Genomic DNA, 16,502 nt, shown 5'->3' on the forward strand with positions numbered 1-16,502 from the left:
TCTGATCCGACAACTATTAGATAAACAACGATGACATTTAGATAAGCGAAATTTCCCTTGTGTATTATTCAGAAAGTCAAACAGGTTAGTGGATAATAAACCAAGCACGCCTAGCTATCCCGTCCCAGTTTGGCAATGGAAAAATGACACGTGCTAATAAATATTCAAGTTTTACTAACTAAATTTGGCTTGCTTCACCGAATGAAAAACTCTTATCCTCGCATCAATCTTATTTGAATAGAGGATCAATCTATGTATCAGTGTGACCAGTGTTTACCAGTAAATGAAATTGCTACTGCTTGGTAAATGTACCATGCCCAATTGTCCACTACCTTCCTATAATCCGGAAAATTCATGCATTCTTTATGTAAGCGTGTAAAATAGTGAACTATATCCACACACAGTTCACTATTTTTATCCAGAATTTTATGTACACAAAGGAAATGGGCTACCTAAAAACCAAGCTGATTGATAGTATTTACGGCATGATCGATGACATGTCATAGCCTCATTTTGTCCTGACGTTACATTAATTCACTTTTTAGGGCTTTTCTCGTCAGTTCTTAAATTGAAAGAAAGTAACACTTGATCATAATGCTGACTTTTCTATTATGGTTATTTTTATTATTTGCATCAAGTTCCTCAAAATTTCCCAATAGTCCGATTTTCGAAAAAATAATTAATAACTTCCTAACAAATTCAATTTCCAACCATTTGTCTCACTGCGATCTAGTATGGACGTATTACGGCAGACACGAAAACAAAGAAGGGACGACAAACCAAGATTTATTTGTTCCAAGCTTGAGTCAGGATGACGACGGGATTCTTGTTCGACGAGAAATTGACCTGAATAATGCAACGACTCAACTTCTCAATGGGGCAGAAAATATACCCAAGTTAAGAATTGCAATCTGTTCTGTTGTCATCATCATTATTACGATCTCTGTTTACGATAACCACAATCTGGGCCTTCAACTATTTCAAACTTTAACTCCACATTATCTCCCCCTTACCCGAAAGGATGAAGATTATTACATTTTCGTGGGACAAAATCAACTCATGGCCTCCCCGGAGTTCGGGTTAAAAATAAAAAATAAAATTGGCTTTTATTTCCACGAGAGATCAGTTCTCGTAAAAACAATGCATCCTTATCAAAATGGAGGAAACCCCCAACTCATCACTTTGCTTAATTTGGACAGCAATACTTCAGACCATGTCATCCATTTGTCCAAAATATTTCCCGACCTTACAAAAAATCATTTTGGAAGATGCATAAAAATGTCAATTCCAAACGCCATATGGAGAATTCAAATCCAAAAAGTGGAATTAAGTGGGGATGAAAAGAAATACCATCCTAAGCGTGGCTACTATGGGACGTGGTTGGAGGGGGCAATGAAAAAGCTCAACTTTAGCTACGAAATGTTCCCCTCGTCCCACGGAGGGGGAACGGGGGTCCAGTTCAAAAATGGAACTTGGGCCGGAGCAGTGGGCGACGTGTATAATGAAGATGCAGAAATAGCCTTCGTCATTGGCCACATTTACAGTCGACACAAATACGTGGAATGGTCAGCTCCATTGTCGTACGAGTGGATGATCTTCGTTTGTCATTCTCCAGAAATGATTTATTCGGCAGAAGCTATTTTCTGGCCTTTACGATTGGATTCATGGAGTTTACTTGGGACATGCACCTTATTTTCTGTAGTTGTGGTCAAACTGCTTTTCCTCGTACGCGTATTCGATTCGAATGACGATGACCAACTGTCAACGAAACGGTCGTCTTCGTGGTCGTTGTCTAAAATAGTGTGGTATATTTATAAAACCGTTTTGGAGCAAGATGCCCCCCAGCCGAACAAAGAGTTCAGTTGGATTCGTGCATTTTGTGGATTTTGGTTGCTATTTGTTGCAGTGGGAACGACGGCATATAGAGCAAAATTAGTTTCGGTTTTGGCATTCCCCATACATTCATGGGTTCCTGAGACTTTTGAGGAATTAGCAGAGTCCAATTTTATGACGGGATTGAATGTCGTGGGGAAAGGTATAAATATCCAGACCATGATACATTTGCATAGTTGAATATGATCTCATAATATTTAGATAAATAAAAACTAGGCTAAAACTATTTCTGTTTAGGGGGCGCTGCTTATGACCTCTTTCACTCTTCTACAAGTCCCACATTTATGACCATTCTGAAGAAATTGTCCTTGCACCCTAACGCACTAGATTGTGTCACAAAGGCTGCGAAGGAGGATTTTTGCTGTTGTCTGTGGGAGGGAGCATCAGTGTATGAAATGAACAAGAATATAAGTGATCGCTTTGGAAGGACTGGGCTCAAATTTTCCCAATCTACTACTTTTTTCATTGACGACGGACTGGTACATTTTTTTATTGATGCAACCTTTGTATTAATGCTATGAATGCCGACATTTTGTTATTATTTTTCAAGGTTTATCAAAAACGAGCAATTTTTCGTCGTCATTTTGATTTCACAATTTGGAATGCCATCCAAATGGGACTTGTCGATAAATGGATTGAAATGGATATGTACAAAGTTCGAAAGGCGAGACAAGATTTAAAGCTGGATGGTGATGATTCAAACACCTTCAACGACGAAGATGGACCACAAAAGTTAAAAGTGCAGCAACTAGTGGGGGGAATCGTTCTTATACTTATTGGAAGTGTGGCAGGGTTTATGGGAGTTTTGACTGAAATTCTAGTCCCATTGTGGTCGTGGAGAAAGCATAAAAGAGAAATAATGGTCATATAAATTATAAGTGTTTAACATGAGTTATTAATCTTGTCGAAATCAGTTAATGAATAAATTAACAATCAAAATTAAAATAAATAAATGATCGCTCCTGGGAACTGATAGCCAGTCTACCTGGCTTTCTCATAACTGACACTTTCTAATGTAGTAGTTTCTTGTATTAATGACAACGTTTGGGGAATCTCACGTCCATATTGATGATGATATGCATGGCTTGATCCTCGCTTATTACTATTGGTTGCCTTTTTTTGTCTGAACGTCACTAGTAAAGTTGCAATCTCAAACGGTTTCCGTTCAACAATTGGCAGAAAACTACGTTTCCCAGAGTATTGGACGCCTACCACGCCTGCCAAATCAGTAATATCAGCAGAATCAATGTCTAAATTGACGAATTTAGTTCCTTGTTCAAATAAGTCTCTAGCATTTGAAAAAACACTGTAATTATTTCTGGTGCAGGAGGTCGTGTTTGCGTCAAAAGGTAAGTATCCAAGCTTTTGAGTGACCAACAACGCTTTCTCTGACGGCATTTCCGTTTCATCCGGTAAGATACTAAAGTTGCTCAAGGTTCGCAAAGTGAGAACGTGCGAATCTTCCGGGAGAGGTTTGGTGAGGAGGGAGTAACGTCCCAGAAATCCGCCAAGAGTGTCGTCATAGCCAAAAGTGGTTGGAACATGATTGAGACCAAGAGAAAGCTTTTGGGCTTGAAGGGTTGGGAGATTATTCCTGTAATCGGAATTATCCTTGGGATCCGTTCTTGGTTCTGGTGAGCTATCTGAGCTTGGACCCAATCTTTCAATATGAAATATGTAATTTGATATTGTCTTCCGATTGTCAGTCACCCCTTCGGCCATGCCTTTTCCATCATCGTATATAGTCCTACGTTCAATGAGTGCTTCTAGCCGGCCGGGATTCATTGAGTTGAAACCATGAGCTCTTTACAAAAAATGATGCATTATCATGAACAGTTTCTTGAATAATTTTCATGTAATATTTAAATACCTGTCGACCATTACAGAAAATCTGACTAGATTTTCAGTATCTTGCATGTAAACCATTGAAGTGACAGGGTAAACGTTTCCCTCATACCCTATCCAAGGCACCTTTACCCTCTTTTCCATCGTGTATCCATTTTGATCAGTAAAAATGGTGGGCTGGTTTTGTTTGTGGACTGATAACGTGGTGGAGTTGAGCCATGTATCGATTCTCATGTATACTTCGGCAGGTACATTTCCTAATAATATTACATATTCATTACAAATTAACTGCGTCACTATATCTTAACGTTTATTATTTGATACAAAAATCACCCAAGTCAATCTGATTTTCAACTTGAATCCCTTGACCTCGAGACCCAAGAAGGCGAGTAGTCACAACAAGTGGGGAGTCGTATGAGGCAAGATATGATGTCACAGGACCTTCAACAATCAGCAACTTTGCTGGGACTTGATCGTCAAAAGGAATCTGAATTATGCAAATTAAATTACATGAATGTGTAAATATGCTCCTAGCATGATTGCATGCATTACATACATACTTTTTTGACAAATGTACATAATCAATAAATTATTACTTGAATATGTGATTCGACATCAGGTTTTAAAAGATATGCTCCACTGTCCCTGTAGACAGAACGGTAAGCTCCAAACTGAACTTTGACAGGGATGGATATTTCTTCTTGAAGTTTGATCACACGTCGCAAAAATCCTGTTGTCCCGTTGAAGTAAAGTTCTTGTTCCTTGTTACCGAGAATAATTGTGGGTGACTGAAATGGCAAATGAATTGCTAACTTTGTGTTGCAGAACCACAAAAAATCTAGGATATTCAAATACCGTAATATTTTCGACTTCAAAATGCGAGAAAGTCCCTTCGTATTGTGTATCTAAAGTTTTGCACCCTCGACAAGAAACTTTTGCAGTTTTTGCTGCCAAAGGATCATCATAAGTCGTTCTTCGTATTTCGAAAGAGTGAAGTGTCATTGGTTCCAATTCTGCGAGAAAACTGAGCTCGAACACTTTGCCGAAAACAATCTCTTCTTGGTCAAGATCTGCGTATGGATTTATCTGTAAATGGTATAATTGTATTCTACCTGTTTAGTATATCAACAATGGTGTGTACTTTTGAAGCTATAATTTCACTTGATTGAGATTAACCTGACTGTGAATATTTTCGTTTCGAGTTCCAACAACTTTCACCGTTGGGCTTGTCACAAGTACCCGAATTAATTCAGTCCTGTTGAACGAAAGGCTGTTGAATACCAAGATTTTCTTGGTGATTGTGTCGCTCTCGTAAATGACTCGTGGCACCCGCGTCGGAAGTTCGCCAAAAGAGAGGGTTTGAGTGTCCAGACCGAGGCTAGAAATGGTAGCGTTGAGACCATTATAAAAAATTGTTCTGATAGACTGACGCTGGATTTGAAGTGCGGTCTTGCGTGCTTCCATCAGTTTCTGACCAAAATCCTCCATGGTGACTCTCCGTGATGTGCCAGTGACACTGTAAAAGGGAATTTTTTATATTAAGAATAAGTAAAAGAAATTGGACACAAAGAGTACATTTAATCGTAGCATGTGTACGTTATGTGTATGTGCATATGCATATATTTACCCATCATGAGTAGCAAACAGGGCTGTCATTTTTCTTGCTTCGACGAAATTTCTGTACTCTCGTCGTAAAACCTATTGTTGGATTATGATAGCAAACAAATACTATGAATTGCTGAAAATTTATTAATTGTGTTTAGTTTCATCGATGCCACATTACCACCGACATGACATGATCGGGATCTCGAGCAGCCAAATTACCGGCATACGTGTACAGAATCTCTGCATCTCTCATAAGAGATAGAGTTTCCTGATAAAATTTCTTCCAGTATGGCCTCGTTCCAAAATAACCTTATATTTTGTAACAAAAAAATCATGCGCATATGCACATTACAAAAATCACTATTGAAATATCTTACGTACCAGTCCAGTATGCGGGTCTTCCAAACCTACAAGTCAGAGATAACATTACATGTTTATATCACATTACATGTTTACATGATTAATTAAAATTACAGGTAAACGTCGCTGTACGGAAAGAAATCTCCCGAAAATGTTGCTAATTTGTGATTTTCCAGTTCAACCGCCTGTATAAAAATGTATGTGCATACAAATGTGACAACAAATGACTATTTACAAAAAAATTAAATTGTACCAACATTAAAATAGTCGGAAACTGTTCCAAAACGAATGTCAACCCCAAAACGGTCACGGTTTGCGTTAATGTGATTCATAAGTGGGACATGATTTTCATACTGCTGGTCCCACTCCTCAGATATGCCAAAACGGAAATCCTCACCCAGTTCTTATCATTAAATTCGCATTTAAGAAATTTCTCAAATACTTTCTCAACTTCATAACTTACCGAACATGACGACTCGAGAAGGCGAAAACAACGACGCCGTTCTTTGAAACTGACCCACCATGTCCGCAGCCAACTCATCCAAATCAATATCACGGACCGGACGAGCATGTCTGGAATACTCGGAATATTCACCAATAACGCTACGAAAGTCTAGTCTTAAACACACCTACATAAAACACACAGAATCCAGCAATATGTATAGGAAATAATATTTGACGCAATTCGAATTTGGAATTTACCAATGGATTTGGACCTGTGAATTTGATATTTATACCATTAAAAAGTATTACACTTTAGGAACTCTCTCGGAAAGAATACACTTGGAATACATGTACATACATACGTACCGCAGGTGTGTTTTGTCGTATAGATATCGTAGGGGGCGTGGTGGGTCAACATCTTATAGTCGGCATTCGTATCCCATCGTGGGACCCAATTAAAATTGCCATATCGCTTTGCTCCCAAATATTTTTTCCATCCAAAGTGCGTTCTCTGAATACACAAATCTAGTATAAATTTATAAATAACTATTGTCTGGATGCGTGCAATGCTTGCATAAATATATAAAGACTCCCTGCCCCGCGTACCTGCACCACAAGTTTGTCCACTCCAGCGAGCTTCATCAGGTAAGGCATCGTAGGTCTGAGTCAGACATAAAACCTAATTACCTTTTCTCATACTTTCCATTGTGTATAAAATTGGTACCCATGGCCAAAGGGATCTATGGCCCAAGATATGTTGGGAGTCACTCCTAAAAAGTTGCTGACCCATTGACGACCCGTGATAATTTCATCGACCAATGTGTACAAGGATGTAGTTGCTTCATCAGGCATGACGAAGGCTACACATGCATAAGACAAGGAAATTAGCAGTGACGCAATTACATATTCTGGAAAAAGTGTAAAATATAAAACCAACCTCCCGTCAGTATCTCTAGACGTCCTTCTTTTATCAAATTCAGAAACTTAATTTTCTGGTTGGTTCGAGCTCTATTAAAAAATAACCTTTGTATTGAGAATATAATTATGGAGTATGTAATGATATTATATACAACCATGTGACAACTTGAGCATCTCACAAACCCGCAAATAAAACGCCGCTTGTATCACAAAAAGGACGCCATTCTGACTCAAAAACTCAGAATCTCTGAGTAACAATGATAACATAAAGTTGACGCCCCTTTGCTTTGTTTTCAGAGGAAAAAATGTGACTGATTAAACGATGTACAAATCTTCTTGTCACCTATCTCATAAATATTCTTTTGGTCCATACTTTCACTGTAGATTTTCAATTCCAATCACTTATGCAAGCCCCATGTTCACCAATATTTCTTAATTGCATAAGCAACAAATCTTATTTATCATTTTTTTTGCACTCTACCTTATCCCATTCAATTCTGTGTACTTAAAATAACATACCTGTCCCACCACATGGAGAGGAAGGTAATCTCATTCCATACGAAGGTCATGTTTGGGTAGAGGGTCAACTTCTCCACTATAAGATCCAAGGTGTGTCTCGTATTAGTATTAAAATAAGATTCCATCGGCTTCAACCACCCTGGATCATCGTGCGAATGAGGCACCACGAATACTTTGAGGTGGGGCGGTGGTGAACCGTCTTGGCGTTGAAATTCCGACTTGAATCTTTTTTCAAAGTTAAAGTCTTCTGCATTCCAAAACCATTTTTGCCTGGTCCACGAATCCTACGTAATAAAAACAATATTATTCACAAGAAAAATAATATCTCACATGAATCAGATTTTGTGTCTCATTTACATGAAAGCCTAATCGAGGAAAGATTTCCAAGGAGTCGAAATCAGGTTTGTATTGTTCAGATTCAACTCGGGGGCAAGTAGCGTTGGGCGAGTCGGTAGTTTGTACCGGAACAGGAAACTGTTGTTGTTGGCTTTGAGACCGAGTGAGGTTTTTTGGCAGAAAAAACTCTGGGGAAAAATTGGTTGAAATATCCTCTAATGACGATGAGCCATGATTTACCGGTCTGGCCAGAGATAGGACATGAGCTGGGGATGGGTTTGGAAAAGATCCATTATGACCACGGTTTTGTTGAGGTTTGGCAGTTGTGCAAATTGTGAACGCAAACAGAAGCACAAAGACTAAAGAAGTTAACATGATTTCTTCCTTAATGCTGACGTACAACTGAAGAATGTGACGGTCCAAATGCAACTATTTGTGTATCAATCTCACAAGTGCATCAATCTCCTGCAAAGCAATTCTTGATTGACCTGATCAACCATTCAGACAAACAAGTGGAAAGTTTCAGAATTGGGTAACCAACTTGACAAAAACAATATTTTTGTAAATAATAGGACCAATTAAAGTTACTTGACAGGTCTGGAATAGACAATAAATTCTGCTGAAACTGAGAATGCATGCATACATATGTATGTCTGTATCCTACTAACATGCAGCTCTTTTTATGCACCTATTTATGTACAATAAAAGACTTGATAAAATTATCAATCACTTTCCTCACAAGTTTTTGACCAGAGCCAATTTTTAAAGGTTTTTATTTATGCAACCGGGAGAGACATGATGTCGTAAGTTTTAAGAAGACAACTAAATAAATAATATATGCAGGTATGTAGGTTCAAGGTTACTGTGTTTCATTAAGAATGACAAGACATTTCTGCCTGTGTAAACGTTGAACTTTTTAGTTTTTGATGATTACACAATTTACTACCTACATACGCCCATGCAAAATGGCAAGGTCAAAGGTCACAGTTGCTTCTAACCTACTGAACTTACATATATACGTATTTACAAATGGCTTGATTAAAAATGATTCCATTCACTCTGTCGGTCGAATTACCGAAACGCCCTGCTTATCCTTAGTTTTAATGAACTGTGATAAATTGTTTCATAGCTTATACCATAGCACTCGACTTATTGCTTAGATGGGTTTATCAGTTTTTAATCCAGCCTACGTTCTTCTTTTAGATTATTAATGTATAGTAGATAAAATATCTTCTATAAGTAGTATGCTTACAGGAAAGCTCATGTCTCCTCTTGTAAATCGGATAAGTCAGAGAGATTAATAATTCTGGTTGTAAATACTCGAGAAGACCGGATTGATCTTTGCTTGGTCTAACAGACAAAATGGTATTACAAACTAATCCTAAGTATAACGAGTGTCGTCTTGAAGATCAAGTCAACATGAATGCACATGTTGTATAATCATGCGAAACGAATCCAGTCTGCCAGGATTAGTTGCAGATATCAATTTGCATTACTAATTATTTCCGCACTCTTATTTTTCCCACAGTACTAAAAAGGTCGAAAAACTACATAATAATATGCATATTGCAAGTATGTATGTAGTAGTACAGAGAGTCATTGCTGTTGTGGTGGATGATAGAAAAGTCAGCAACACGATATTTCTGTCATGAAGCAATGTGTTTATAAGTATATGTAATCATGAGTTTGCATTAACTGGATATTAAAAAATGACACTACTGAAGATAGGAAGGAATTCGTATAGTGTTTTTTTCTACACTTATATAACTGACTAACACAATTTGTTACTGCATTTAAATTAAAAGACTTGCATGATTTATTGGTCTTTAAAAGTTTTACTATGTCCACAAACTTAATTAAGTACAAACAATAATAATAAAAATTGTAAGCTGACAAAAAATTCTTAAAAATCACACAATATGTGTCTTAACTTTAAAATCCCACATCATCACAAAGATTGACTAACTTCATATAATATTTTTCATATCAAAAGTCTTAAGTAACAAAAAGTAAGAAGTAAAAAAATCATGGCATCCTTCCTGGACGATACACTGATAAATACGAAACTCTTACACATACTAATACAAAATCGAATTCCCAGTCTTTGTACAAAATAAAAGTAAAAAAGCAATTCACGATACTGCAATAATGGCGTTCAGTCCAAAGTATGCATATAAGTTCTATATAGTAGGTTAGTTCTTCGTTCTTGTTGATTGTCTAATTAAAAAAAATAAAAGTAGGAATTAATCAAAAGAACAAAGAAACGGGGTGTTGTTTGTTTGTTGTCTGGAGGTATCCTTGCCCTGTGGATGAGGTTTGTTCAGAGAAAAGAGGAGAGATTCGATGAATCCTTTGTCAATGGACAGTTGCTCAGAACCTCCGCCTGCTCGCTTAAATTCACACATAATTGGCAGAATCATTTTCACTTCTATTGGTATCAGCGTAGTATTGTGATCCGAAGTCATTTGAGTACCGACATGGAGTTGACAGTTTTGAATCTGAGTATAGGTAGAATGTTACATTATTCAAAAGAAAGCTTAACTCGCCAAAATGTAGCATGAAAATTACCGGAATGCGTTGAAAGTCACACTTTGAGTTTTTCTGTTTCAATTTCAAATTCCCTGTAGAGGCAAGTATCACATTAATACAATTTCCGTAACGTCTATTAAAGTGACCTAGAATAAAATCTTGAGCACATGTACATAAATGCAGACTTACCAGAAAATAAGATACTGAGAGTGATCCATTTATTGGCCGGTACATCTACGGGTTCTTTAAAATGGACTCGGATCTCGGGTTTTGCATCAGTTGGCTCGTATTCAACCTCCACAATTGGAGTGATTGGTAGGTTCAGGGTGATGTTAGTTTGAACGGTAAGCTCGCTATAATCGTACTCATTCTTGTCAAAATTTTCACCAAACACGCCCCTGACGATGGAAAATCCAAAAAAGGTAAAGGGAAAGTTGACTAAAAACCTGTATACACAAGGAATTTAATGCTCATTTATTTTCTTTATTTTTTCGAGGACGTTTAGTTTTAATTCAAAGCTCATCCCCTTACAAAAGTGTCTCCTTAAGTCGTATTTTTGGATTTTTACAACGCCAAGGGATCAGAGGGGTTCCATTTCCATCTCCAGAGTATCTGGAGTGAACCAAACACATGGGCTCACTATATCGTCGAACGGTTTTGTTGTAAGGGTTGAAAATGTGTCTGGGAGTGAAAATGTCTCTCAGAATCTGGCTTGTATTTTTATTGCCAGTGTTCTCCAAGTGCGCAAGCCAAAATTTTGGCGAAAAATCACAAGGAAATCTAACATGTCGAAGAAAACTGGTAATCAGTGGACCAAAATTAGCTGGATTTTTGTCGTCAATTTTCTTGACTCTACACTGATTCTGACCCCAACTGAAATAGATGTATATTTCATTAAGAATTTTCTACATACTTCATATTCAATTTCTGGTAAAACAAAAATGTTTAAAACTTACTGGACAACAGCGCTTAACACTTCCATTTCATGTTTGACATTCAAATCATCTCGTTTAATAATTTCCAGCACCACATTTTCCGGTAGGGCCGTAAATCTTTTATCTTTAAGGAACTCGGTACCGTTCCTAATAGAAAAAAAACACAAAATTAAATTCATTCGCAATGATATTGCATAAATCCAATGCAATGTTATTTCGTCATGTTACTCACTTGCAGACAAAATTAAGCAGGGCGTCCAACAACGTTTCATGTGATTTAATAGCTAATGGTAGAAACATATACGCCGTATCAATTGTAAACTTTTCATTCTTAATCACTTCTTTACACTGGCTTTCCAAATCAGGTACTTGATACTTTCTAGCCATGACTTGAAGAGCGAACGCTTCCATGAATCTGACACCCGATTCACCAGTATATAAATACTGGATAAACAATATATAAAAACTACTATAACCATAATATACAAAAACCTTAAGGGTAAAAATAACAATTTTGATCTCACCTGAAGAAACAGTGTAAAAATCTTGGGATCTTCGTGCAAACGAAGCACGTTGATCCCATCGCTCAAAACCCTTATTACTTCGTTATACAAGACTAGAGAGCCCGATGCAAGTACGCTCTTGTGGACCAGCACCCGTTGGTCACCATCAAGGAGAACGGTAAAATCGCTAAAGAATCCGAATCGGAGCAGGTTGAGCTGTCGTTCTTTGAAAGTTGTGTTCCAGCGCCAATGTTCTGATGAAATTCGGGCAGGTTGAATAGGCTCACGAGGCGGTTCATCCGTCGCCAACGCCGCTGCCGTGGCACTCACACTTTCATGATGATCGTCATTACTCTCCTCTTGGGTATCTGGGGTCGGTGAGGGAATCGACGTTCTCCCGTCATGTTTCGGCTCTCCCTTATCATCCGATGGAGGATCGTGATATTCTTCCTCCTCAGACCCTGCACAATGACTATGGTCTTCTCCACCATCAATCTTTACTGCTGATGCGGATGATTCTGAAGGGCAAGTGCATTTTACTGTGCTGTCCTCCTTGCCCGACGAAGTACTGGGTTCATTTCTTGCTGGATCCAGATTCAGGTCGTCCAACTTGTCCACGATATTCTCCATTGGTTCGAAATTTTTTAATAAGACAGCATAAATGCAATAATGTGTAGCCCAGGAGTAGTAGTAGAAAAGCTATAGGAAACAGGAAACAAATATTTACAGAAATACGTGATATGCGTTACAAGACTAATCAAACCGTACCTTGATTTAACCAAATTAAGAGCCTCAAATTACGAATAGTGGCTGCCGAGACAAAAATTGACCTGTTGCAATGAAAAATAGCAAATACACGAACATTAATTATGTCTATTTAAAATAAATGCTTATTTACGGGTATGAGCTATTTCAACTTACTGCTCCCAGAGTCCACCTCTTTTTTCGAATTCGAACAATAAAATTGAACAAGTAATGTAGTAGATTGTAAATATTATAGTGCTTGAAGTATAACACGTGAAAATCTGATAAAGCTGGGTAGCAACTTGTTATGCTGCTGGATCGAAGGTATGGCACTTTCTGTCTATGTATCCCGGCTTGGTGGGTAAAATAAGATGGGTCTGCTCTGATCGGGAGAATAATCTCATATCGCAAACTTATTTTGCCGTTTATTGTTGCAATGATTTATTGGCATATTGCTGAAAATGCAAATGGCCAAGATACTATTGGGTACGGATGGATATGTGCATACTTTATTGTTATGCAAAATGGAAGGAGAAATTGAGACGCGATATGGAAATGATGCATCTCATTTCAATGATCGCGTCATCTCATTTAAGTAAACTGGAAGAAAATTTCAAATACAATTAGTTCATGATTTACGCCTTATTTAGAGTAACGCATTAATGTCGTTTTAATTTCTGTTTAATTTATTTTTCACCACGACATCAATTTATAGTATATTCTTTTCATTTTGATTTCGTTCAAAATTAATGTCATGCAAACATTTTATTTTCATTTTGTTTTCGTTAATTATTTATAGTGCAATTCATCTCGTTTTCTTTTCTGTTTCACATCATTTTGCAAAGTTGACATGCGGTCAACTTTTTCCGAGTGAAAATAAAACGAAACATCATGCAGATTTTAATATAAAGCGGAAATGGGTCCCAAAAAAATAGCCCTGAAAAGCGCATTCTCGCCAGAGGATGACAAACTGGCGCTCGAATCCAAGTTGGTGACCCTAGTGGAGCCCCACCGCCACATCTGGGACATCAAAGACAAGGACTACAAGGTCAACACGATGCGACAAAATACTTTTACTAGTATTGGAGAGCAGCTTGGAAAACCTGGTAGGTTGAATTTATCATAAAGTTTCTGATAATTATTAACTGCACCTCAACACAGGTGACGTGTGTATGGCACTTTGGCAAAGTTTGAGGACCCAGTACTTGGCCGCGAGACGAGCTCTTCCAACGGGAAGTGGGGCTAAAGCACGAAGTTCCTTCCGACTGTTTGATGCAATGTCCTTTATTTCAGGAGGACAAGATCAGTCTCAGTGAGATGTTTGTTGCTTATGATTCTCTTAGAATTTTTATTGATATTATACTTTCATTTAGGACCATTTGTAATCTTGATGGTGATGAGGACGAGACAGAGCATGCAGATGACGAATTCTCAACAATAAACTTCGCTGACTTGAACGATGACAACATTGACACTTCCGTTGTCCCAATTCAAACTCAAAACTCGGTGCCAGAGTCTAATCCTCGCCCGAGATCCCATGCTAAATTCGGAGGGGTGCGTATATTACTTCTATTGCGTGGTTTTTATGCATGTAAACTTATATTTTTCTTGTGCTGTGTCTAGAAGAGGAAGCTGGACAGTCTGGAGGAACAAATGCTTAATTTTGTCAAGGGAGGTGACTCGAAGGATGACGAATTTGAGCGATTTGGGAAGACCTTGGCTGCAAAACTTCGCAAAATTCATGAAAAGGATCCCAAGGCTGCTGCGACCTGCGAATATGAACTGCATGGGGTTTTGTACAAAACAGAACTCGATATTTTGTAATTACAGTTACTATACAATACATATAACTATATTTAATAGGCGTTGAGTTTATGTTGCATATCCAAAATTTGTATTTGTAGTTTATTTCAAGATGTGGTGAAATAAAAACTGCTCAAAATAATTTACAAATCAATGCACTCAAAAAGATTATAACACAATATAATACAACATAATAGAAAATCATTTACCCCCCGCGTCAACATGATGATCTTGCCAGCTCAGTCGTCCATCCTCACTATTAAAATAGTCTCGAAAGTGGTTCCTGACCTGAGCTGAATACTGGGTGTAGTTGTTGGTGCCTTGCCTTGGTATTTGTATCATCCCGTTATCATTCTGAACAGTATCACGCCAGTTCCCATGCTGAACTCTTCCATCCTCAAATCGATCAGGAGTAATATTGTTGAAGTCTTTCTTATTCATTAGATAATTGTGTAAAATTACGGCCGACAACGTAATTTGCTTCACGAGGTCCACATCCGCTTCAATCACCGAATGGAAAATCCTCCATCGTGCAGCCATTATTCCAAAGGAATTTTCAACGGTCATTCGAGCTCTTGAAAGCCTATAGTTGAAGACTCGGTCCGTCTTTTGCAGGAAGTTTCCTTTGTATGGTTTCAGCAAGTTGTGCCGTTTCGGAAAAGCGTCATCTCCTAGAAAAACATAGGGCAGAGGAGTACCAGTATTGGATAGTGGTTGTGGCGATGGAAGGTTGAAAGTGTCGTTGGAAATCTTGCGTCCAATGTGGGATTTTGCCAGAATTCCTCCATCTGACTCAGATCCGTACGACCCAATATCTACGGCTGTAAACTTGAAATCTGCATCTGACAGGGCCATCAAGACGATTGAAAAATAAGTCTTGTAATTGAAATACAGGGACCCCGATGCCGAAGGACACTTGATTCGGATGTGTTTGCCATCCAATGATCCACAAGCATGAGGAAAATTCCACTTTGTTCTGAATTGGTTTTCATTATTTATCCAAGTAGATGCGGTGGGCAAATAATCTGACTTCAATGCTTGATTAATTGCTGCAAGAGTTTCTCTAATAATTCCGCACACAGAAGAAGGCGATACACGGAAGCTCATTGCAAGAGAAATTTGAGAGTTTCCTGTGGCGAGGTACCTGCACGAAAATCATGTTTGTTTTGTCATACGACACTACCCGAAATTGGGATATTTTCAGTACCTCAATGTTATTGCCAATCTTTGAAGAGGTGATATAGGACGAATGTGATTAGCCGGATGCGAGATCATTGGGGTCACCAAGTCCAAAATGGTATCGAAATTTTCTTTGCTCATCCTATTTTTATAATGCGAAAGTATGGGTAACGGTGGTGGTAATATAATATGCATATTATCTAGTTTACCTAAAGTATCGGAAATGATAGTAGGGGTCATCTCGAAGATCCATGACCAACTGCTGTTCGCCGTCATTGTCACGCTTCAGAAATATGGGACGAATGTAAACTGATCTCTGCTTTCTCTTCAGTCGCCGTCGCAGACGTTGAACAATAAGAATTTTGATAATGGTAGTTCGATCCATGATTAGCAGGATGAATTAGATGGAAATATGTAGAGTAATTTGCAATTTTTCATGTTTGGCCGGGATTATTTTTTTGTCAATTTATAGTGTTTGGTTTTACGTTGTCGTGAAAATTAAAAGAAAGAGAGATGAAAATTTTTTAAATATTCATCTTGTACTATAAATTAGCATGATGAAAAATAAATCAAAACAAAAATAAAATGTTAAAAAACATAAACAGAAAATAATACTCTAAATAAGGCGTTGGTAAGAATATGCAGCTTTTGACTTTATGGAATGTTTATGCAAAAACGTCATGCAAATGTTTGTTTGCAATTTAGGTAGTTAGATTTGCAACTCTAATCTCGTGTGGAAAATTCATGTCGCTTAATCAATAGTTAATCAATAATAATTAATTATGTTAAAAAAGAAGTACACAAAGTTTTCCGACTGAGATTATACGGGTCTAACAATTAAATATTTTATCTCATCCACGTAGACAATGATGCTCAGTTTCAATGAATT

At 37.8% G+C, this 16,502-nt stretch overlaps 5 protein-coding genes across 7 annotated transcripts; 2 read left to right on the forward strand and 3 right to left on the reverse strand.

Moving 5' to 3' along the window:
- The first annotated feature begins 2,166 nt into the window (after nucleotides 1-2,166).
- Nucleotides 2,167-2,793, forward strand: LOC110845638. Its single transcript, XM_035849699.1, has 2 exons — nucleotides 2,167-2,372; nucleotides 2,444-2,793. The coding sequence occupies exons 1-2, from the start codon at nucleotides 2,178-2,180 to the stop codon at nucleotides 2,762-2,764; spliced, it is 516 nt and encodes a 171-aa protein (XP_035705592.1). The 5' UTR covers nucleotides 2,167-2,177; the 3' UTR covers nucleotides 2,765-2,793.
- Nucleotides 2,766-8,822, reverse strand: LOC110847388 (alpha-mannosidase 2x). Of its 3 annotated transcripts, XM_022094322.2 has the most exons (19): nucleotides 7,942-8,822; nucleotides 7,585-7,868; nucleotides 7,085-7,155; nucleotides 6,872-7,007; nucleotides 6,754-6,808; nucleotides 6,514-6,658; nucleotides 6,406-6,419; nucleotides 6,167-6,332; nucleotides 5,961-6,106; nucleotides 5,818-5,888; nucleotides 5,725-5,750; nucleotides 5,522-5,652; nucleotides 5,366-5,436; nucleotides 4,915-5,254; nucleotides 4,594-4,824; nucleotides 4,335-4,526; nucleotides 4,072-4,225; nucleotides 3,764-3,995; nucleotides 2,766-3,697 (listed from the first exon to the last, which is right to left on the reverse strand). In XM_022094322.2, the coding sequence occupies exons 1-19, from the start codon at nucleotides 8,293-8,295 to the stop codon at nucleotides 2,875-2,877; spliced, it is 3,642 nt and encodes a 1,213-aa protein (XP_021950014.1). In that variant the 5' UTR covers nucleotides 8,296-8,822; the 3' UTR covers nucleotides 2,766-2,874. The 3 variants fall into 3 exon arrangements, with proteins under 3 accessions (XP_021950014.1, XP_035705590.1, XP_035705591.1); XM_035849697.1 differs by lacking the exon at nucleotides 7,942-8,822 and having other exon boundaries at nucleotides 7,085-7,496; nucleotides 7,585-7,701; XM_035849698.1 differs by lacking the exons at nucleotides 7,585-7,868; nucleotides 7,942-8,822 and having other exon boundaries at nucleotides 6,514-6,672.
- An 886-nt stretch (nucleotides 8,823-9,708) lies between these two features.
- Nucleotides 9,709-12,962, reverse strand: LOC110847516. The gene is made up of 10 exons (XM_022094465.2): nucleotides 12,809-12,962; nucleotides 12,656-12,717; nucleotides 11,909-12,586; nucleotides 11,617-11,828; nucleotides 11,406-11,531; nucleotides 10,981-11,322; nucleotides 10,639-10,895; nucleotides 10,489-10,541; nucleotides 10,223-10,418; nucleotides 9,709-10,137 (listed from the first exon to the last, which is right to left on the reverse strand). The coding sequence occupies exons 3-10, from the start codon at nucleotides 12,515-12,517 to the stop codon at nucleotides 10,076-10,078; spliced, it is 1,857 nt and encodes a 618-aa protein (XP_021950157.1). The 5' UTR covers nucleotides 12,518-12,586; nucleotides 12,656-12,717; nucleotides 12,809-12,962; the 3' UTR covers nucleotides 9,709-10,075.
- Nucleotides 12,963-13,159: 197 nt separating this feature from the next.
- LOC118434965 lies at nucleotides 13,160-15,154 on the forward strand. The gene is made up of 4 exons (XM_035849806.1): nucleotides 13,160-13,737; nucleotides 13,793-13,943; nucleotides 14,005-14,185; nucleotides 14,255-15,154. The coding sequence occupies exons 1-4, from the start codon at nucleotides 13,548-13,550 to the stop codon at nucleotides 14,453-14,455; spliced, it is 723 nt and encodes a 240-aa protein (XP_035705699.1). The 5' UTR covers nucleotides 13,160-13,547; the 3' UTR covers nucleotides 14,456-15,154.
- LOC110845641 (protein ALP1-like) lies at nucleotides 14,636-16,222 on the reverse strand. The gene is made up of 3 exons (XM_022092096.2): nucleotides 15,823-16,222; nucleotides 15,642-15,755; nucleotides 14,636-15,578 (listed from the first exon to the last, which is right to left on the reverse strand). The coding sequence occupies exons 1-3, from the start codon at nucleotides 15,996-15,998 to the stop codon at nucleotides 14,636-14,638; spliced, it is 1,233 nt and encodes a 410-aa protein (XP_021947788.1). The 5' UTR covers nucleotides 15,999-16,222.
- Between the last annotated feature and the right edge of the window lie 280 nt (nucleotides 16,223-16,502).

This window comes from Folsomia candida, unplaced genomic scaffold (genome assembly GCF_002217175.1).
Source record: "Folsomia candida strain VU population unplaced genomic scaffold, ASM221717v1 Fcan01_Sc003, whole genome shotgun sequence".
Taxonomy (NCBI): domain Eukaryota; kingdom Metazoa; phylum Arthropoda; class Collembola; order Entomobryomorpha; family Isotomidae; genus Folsomia; species Folsomia candida.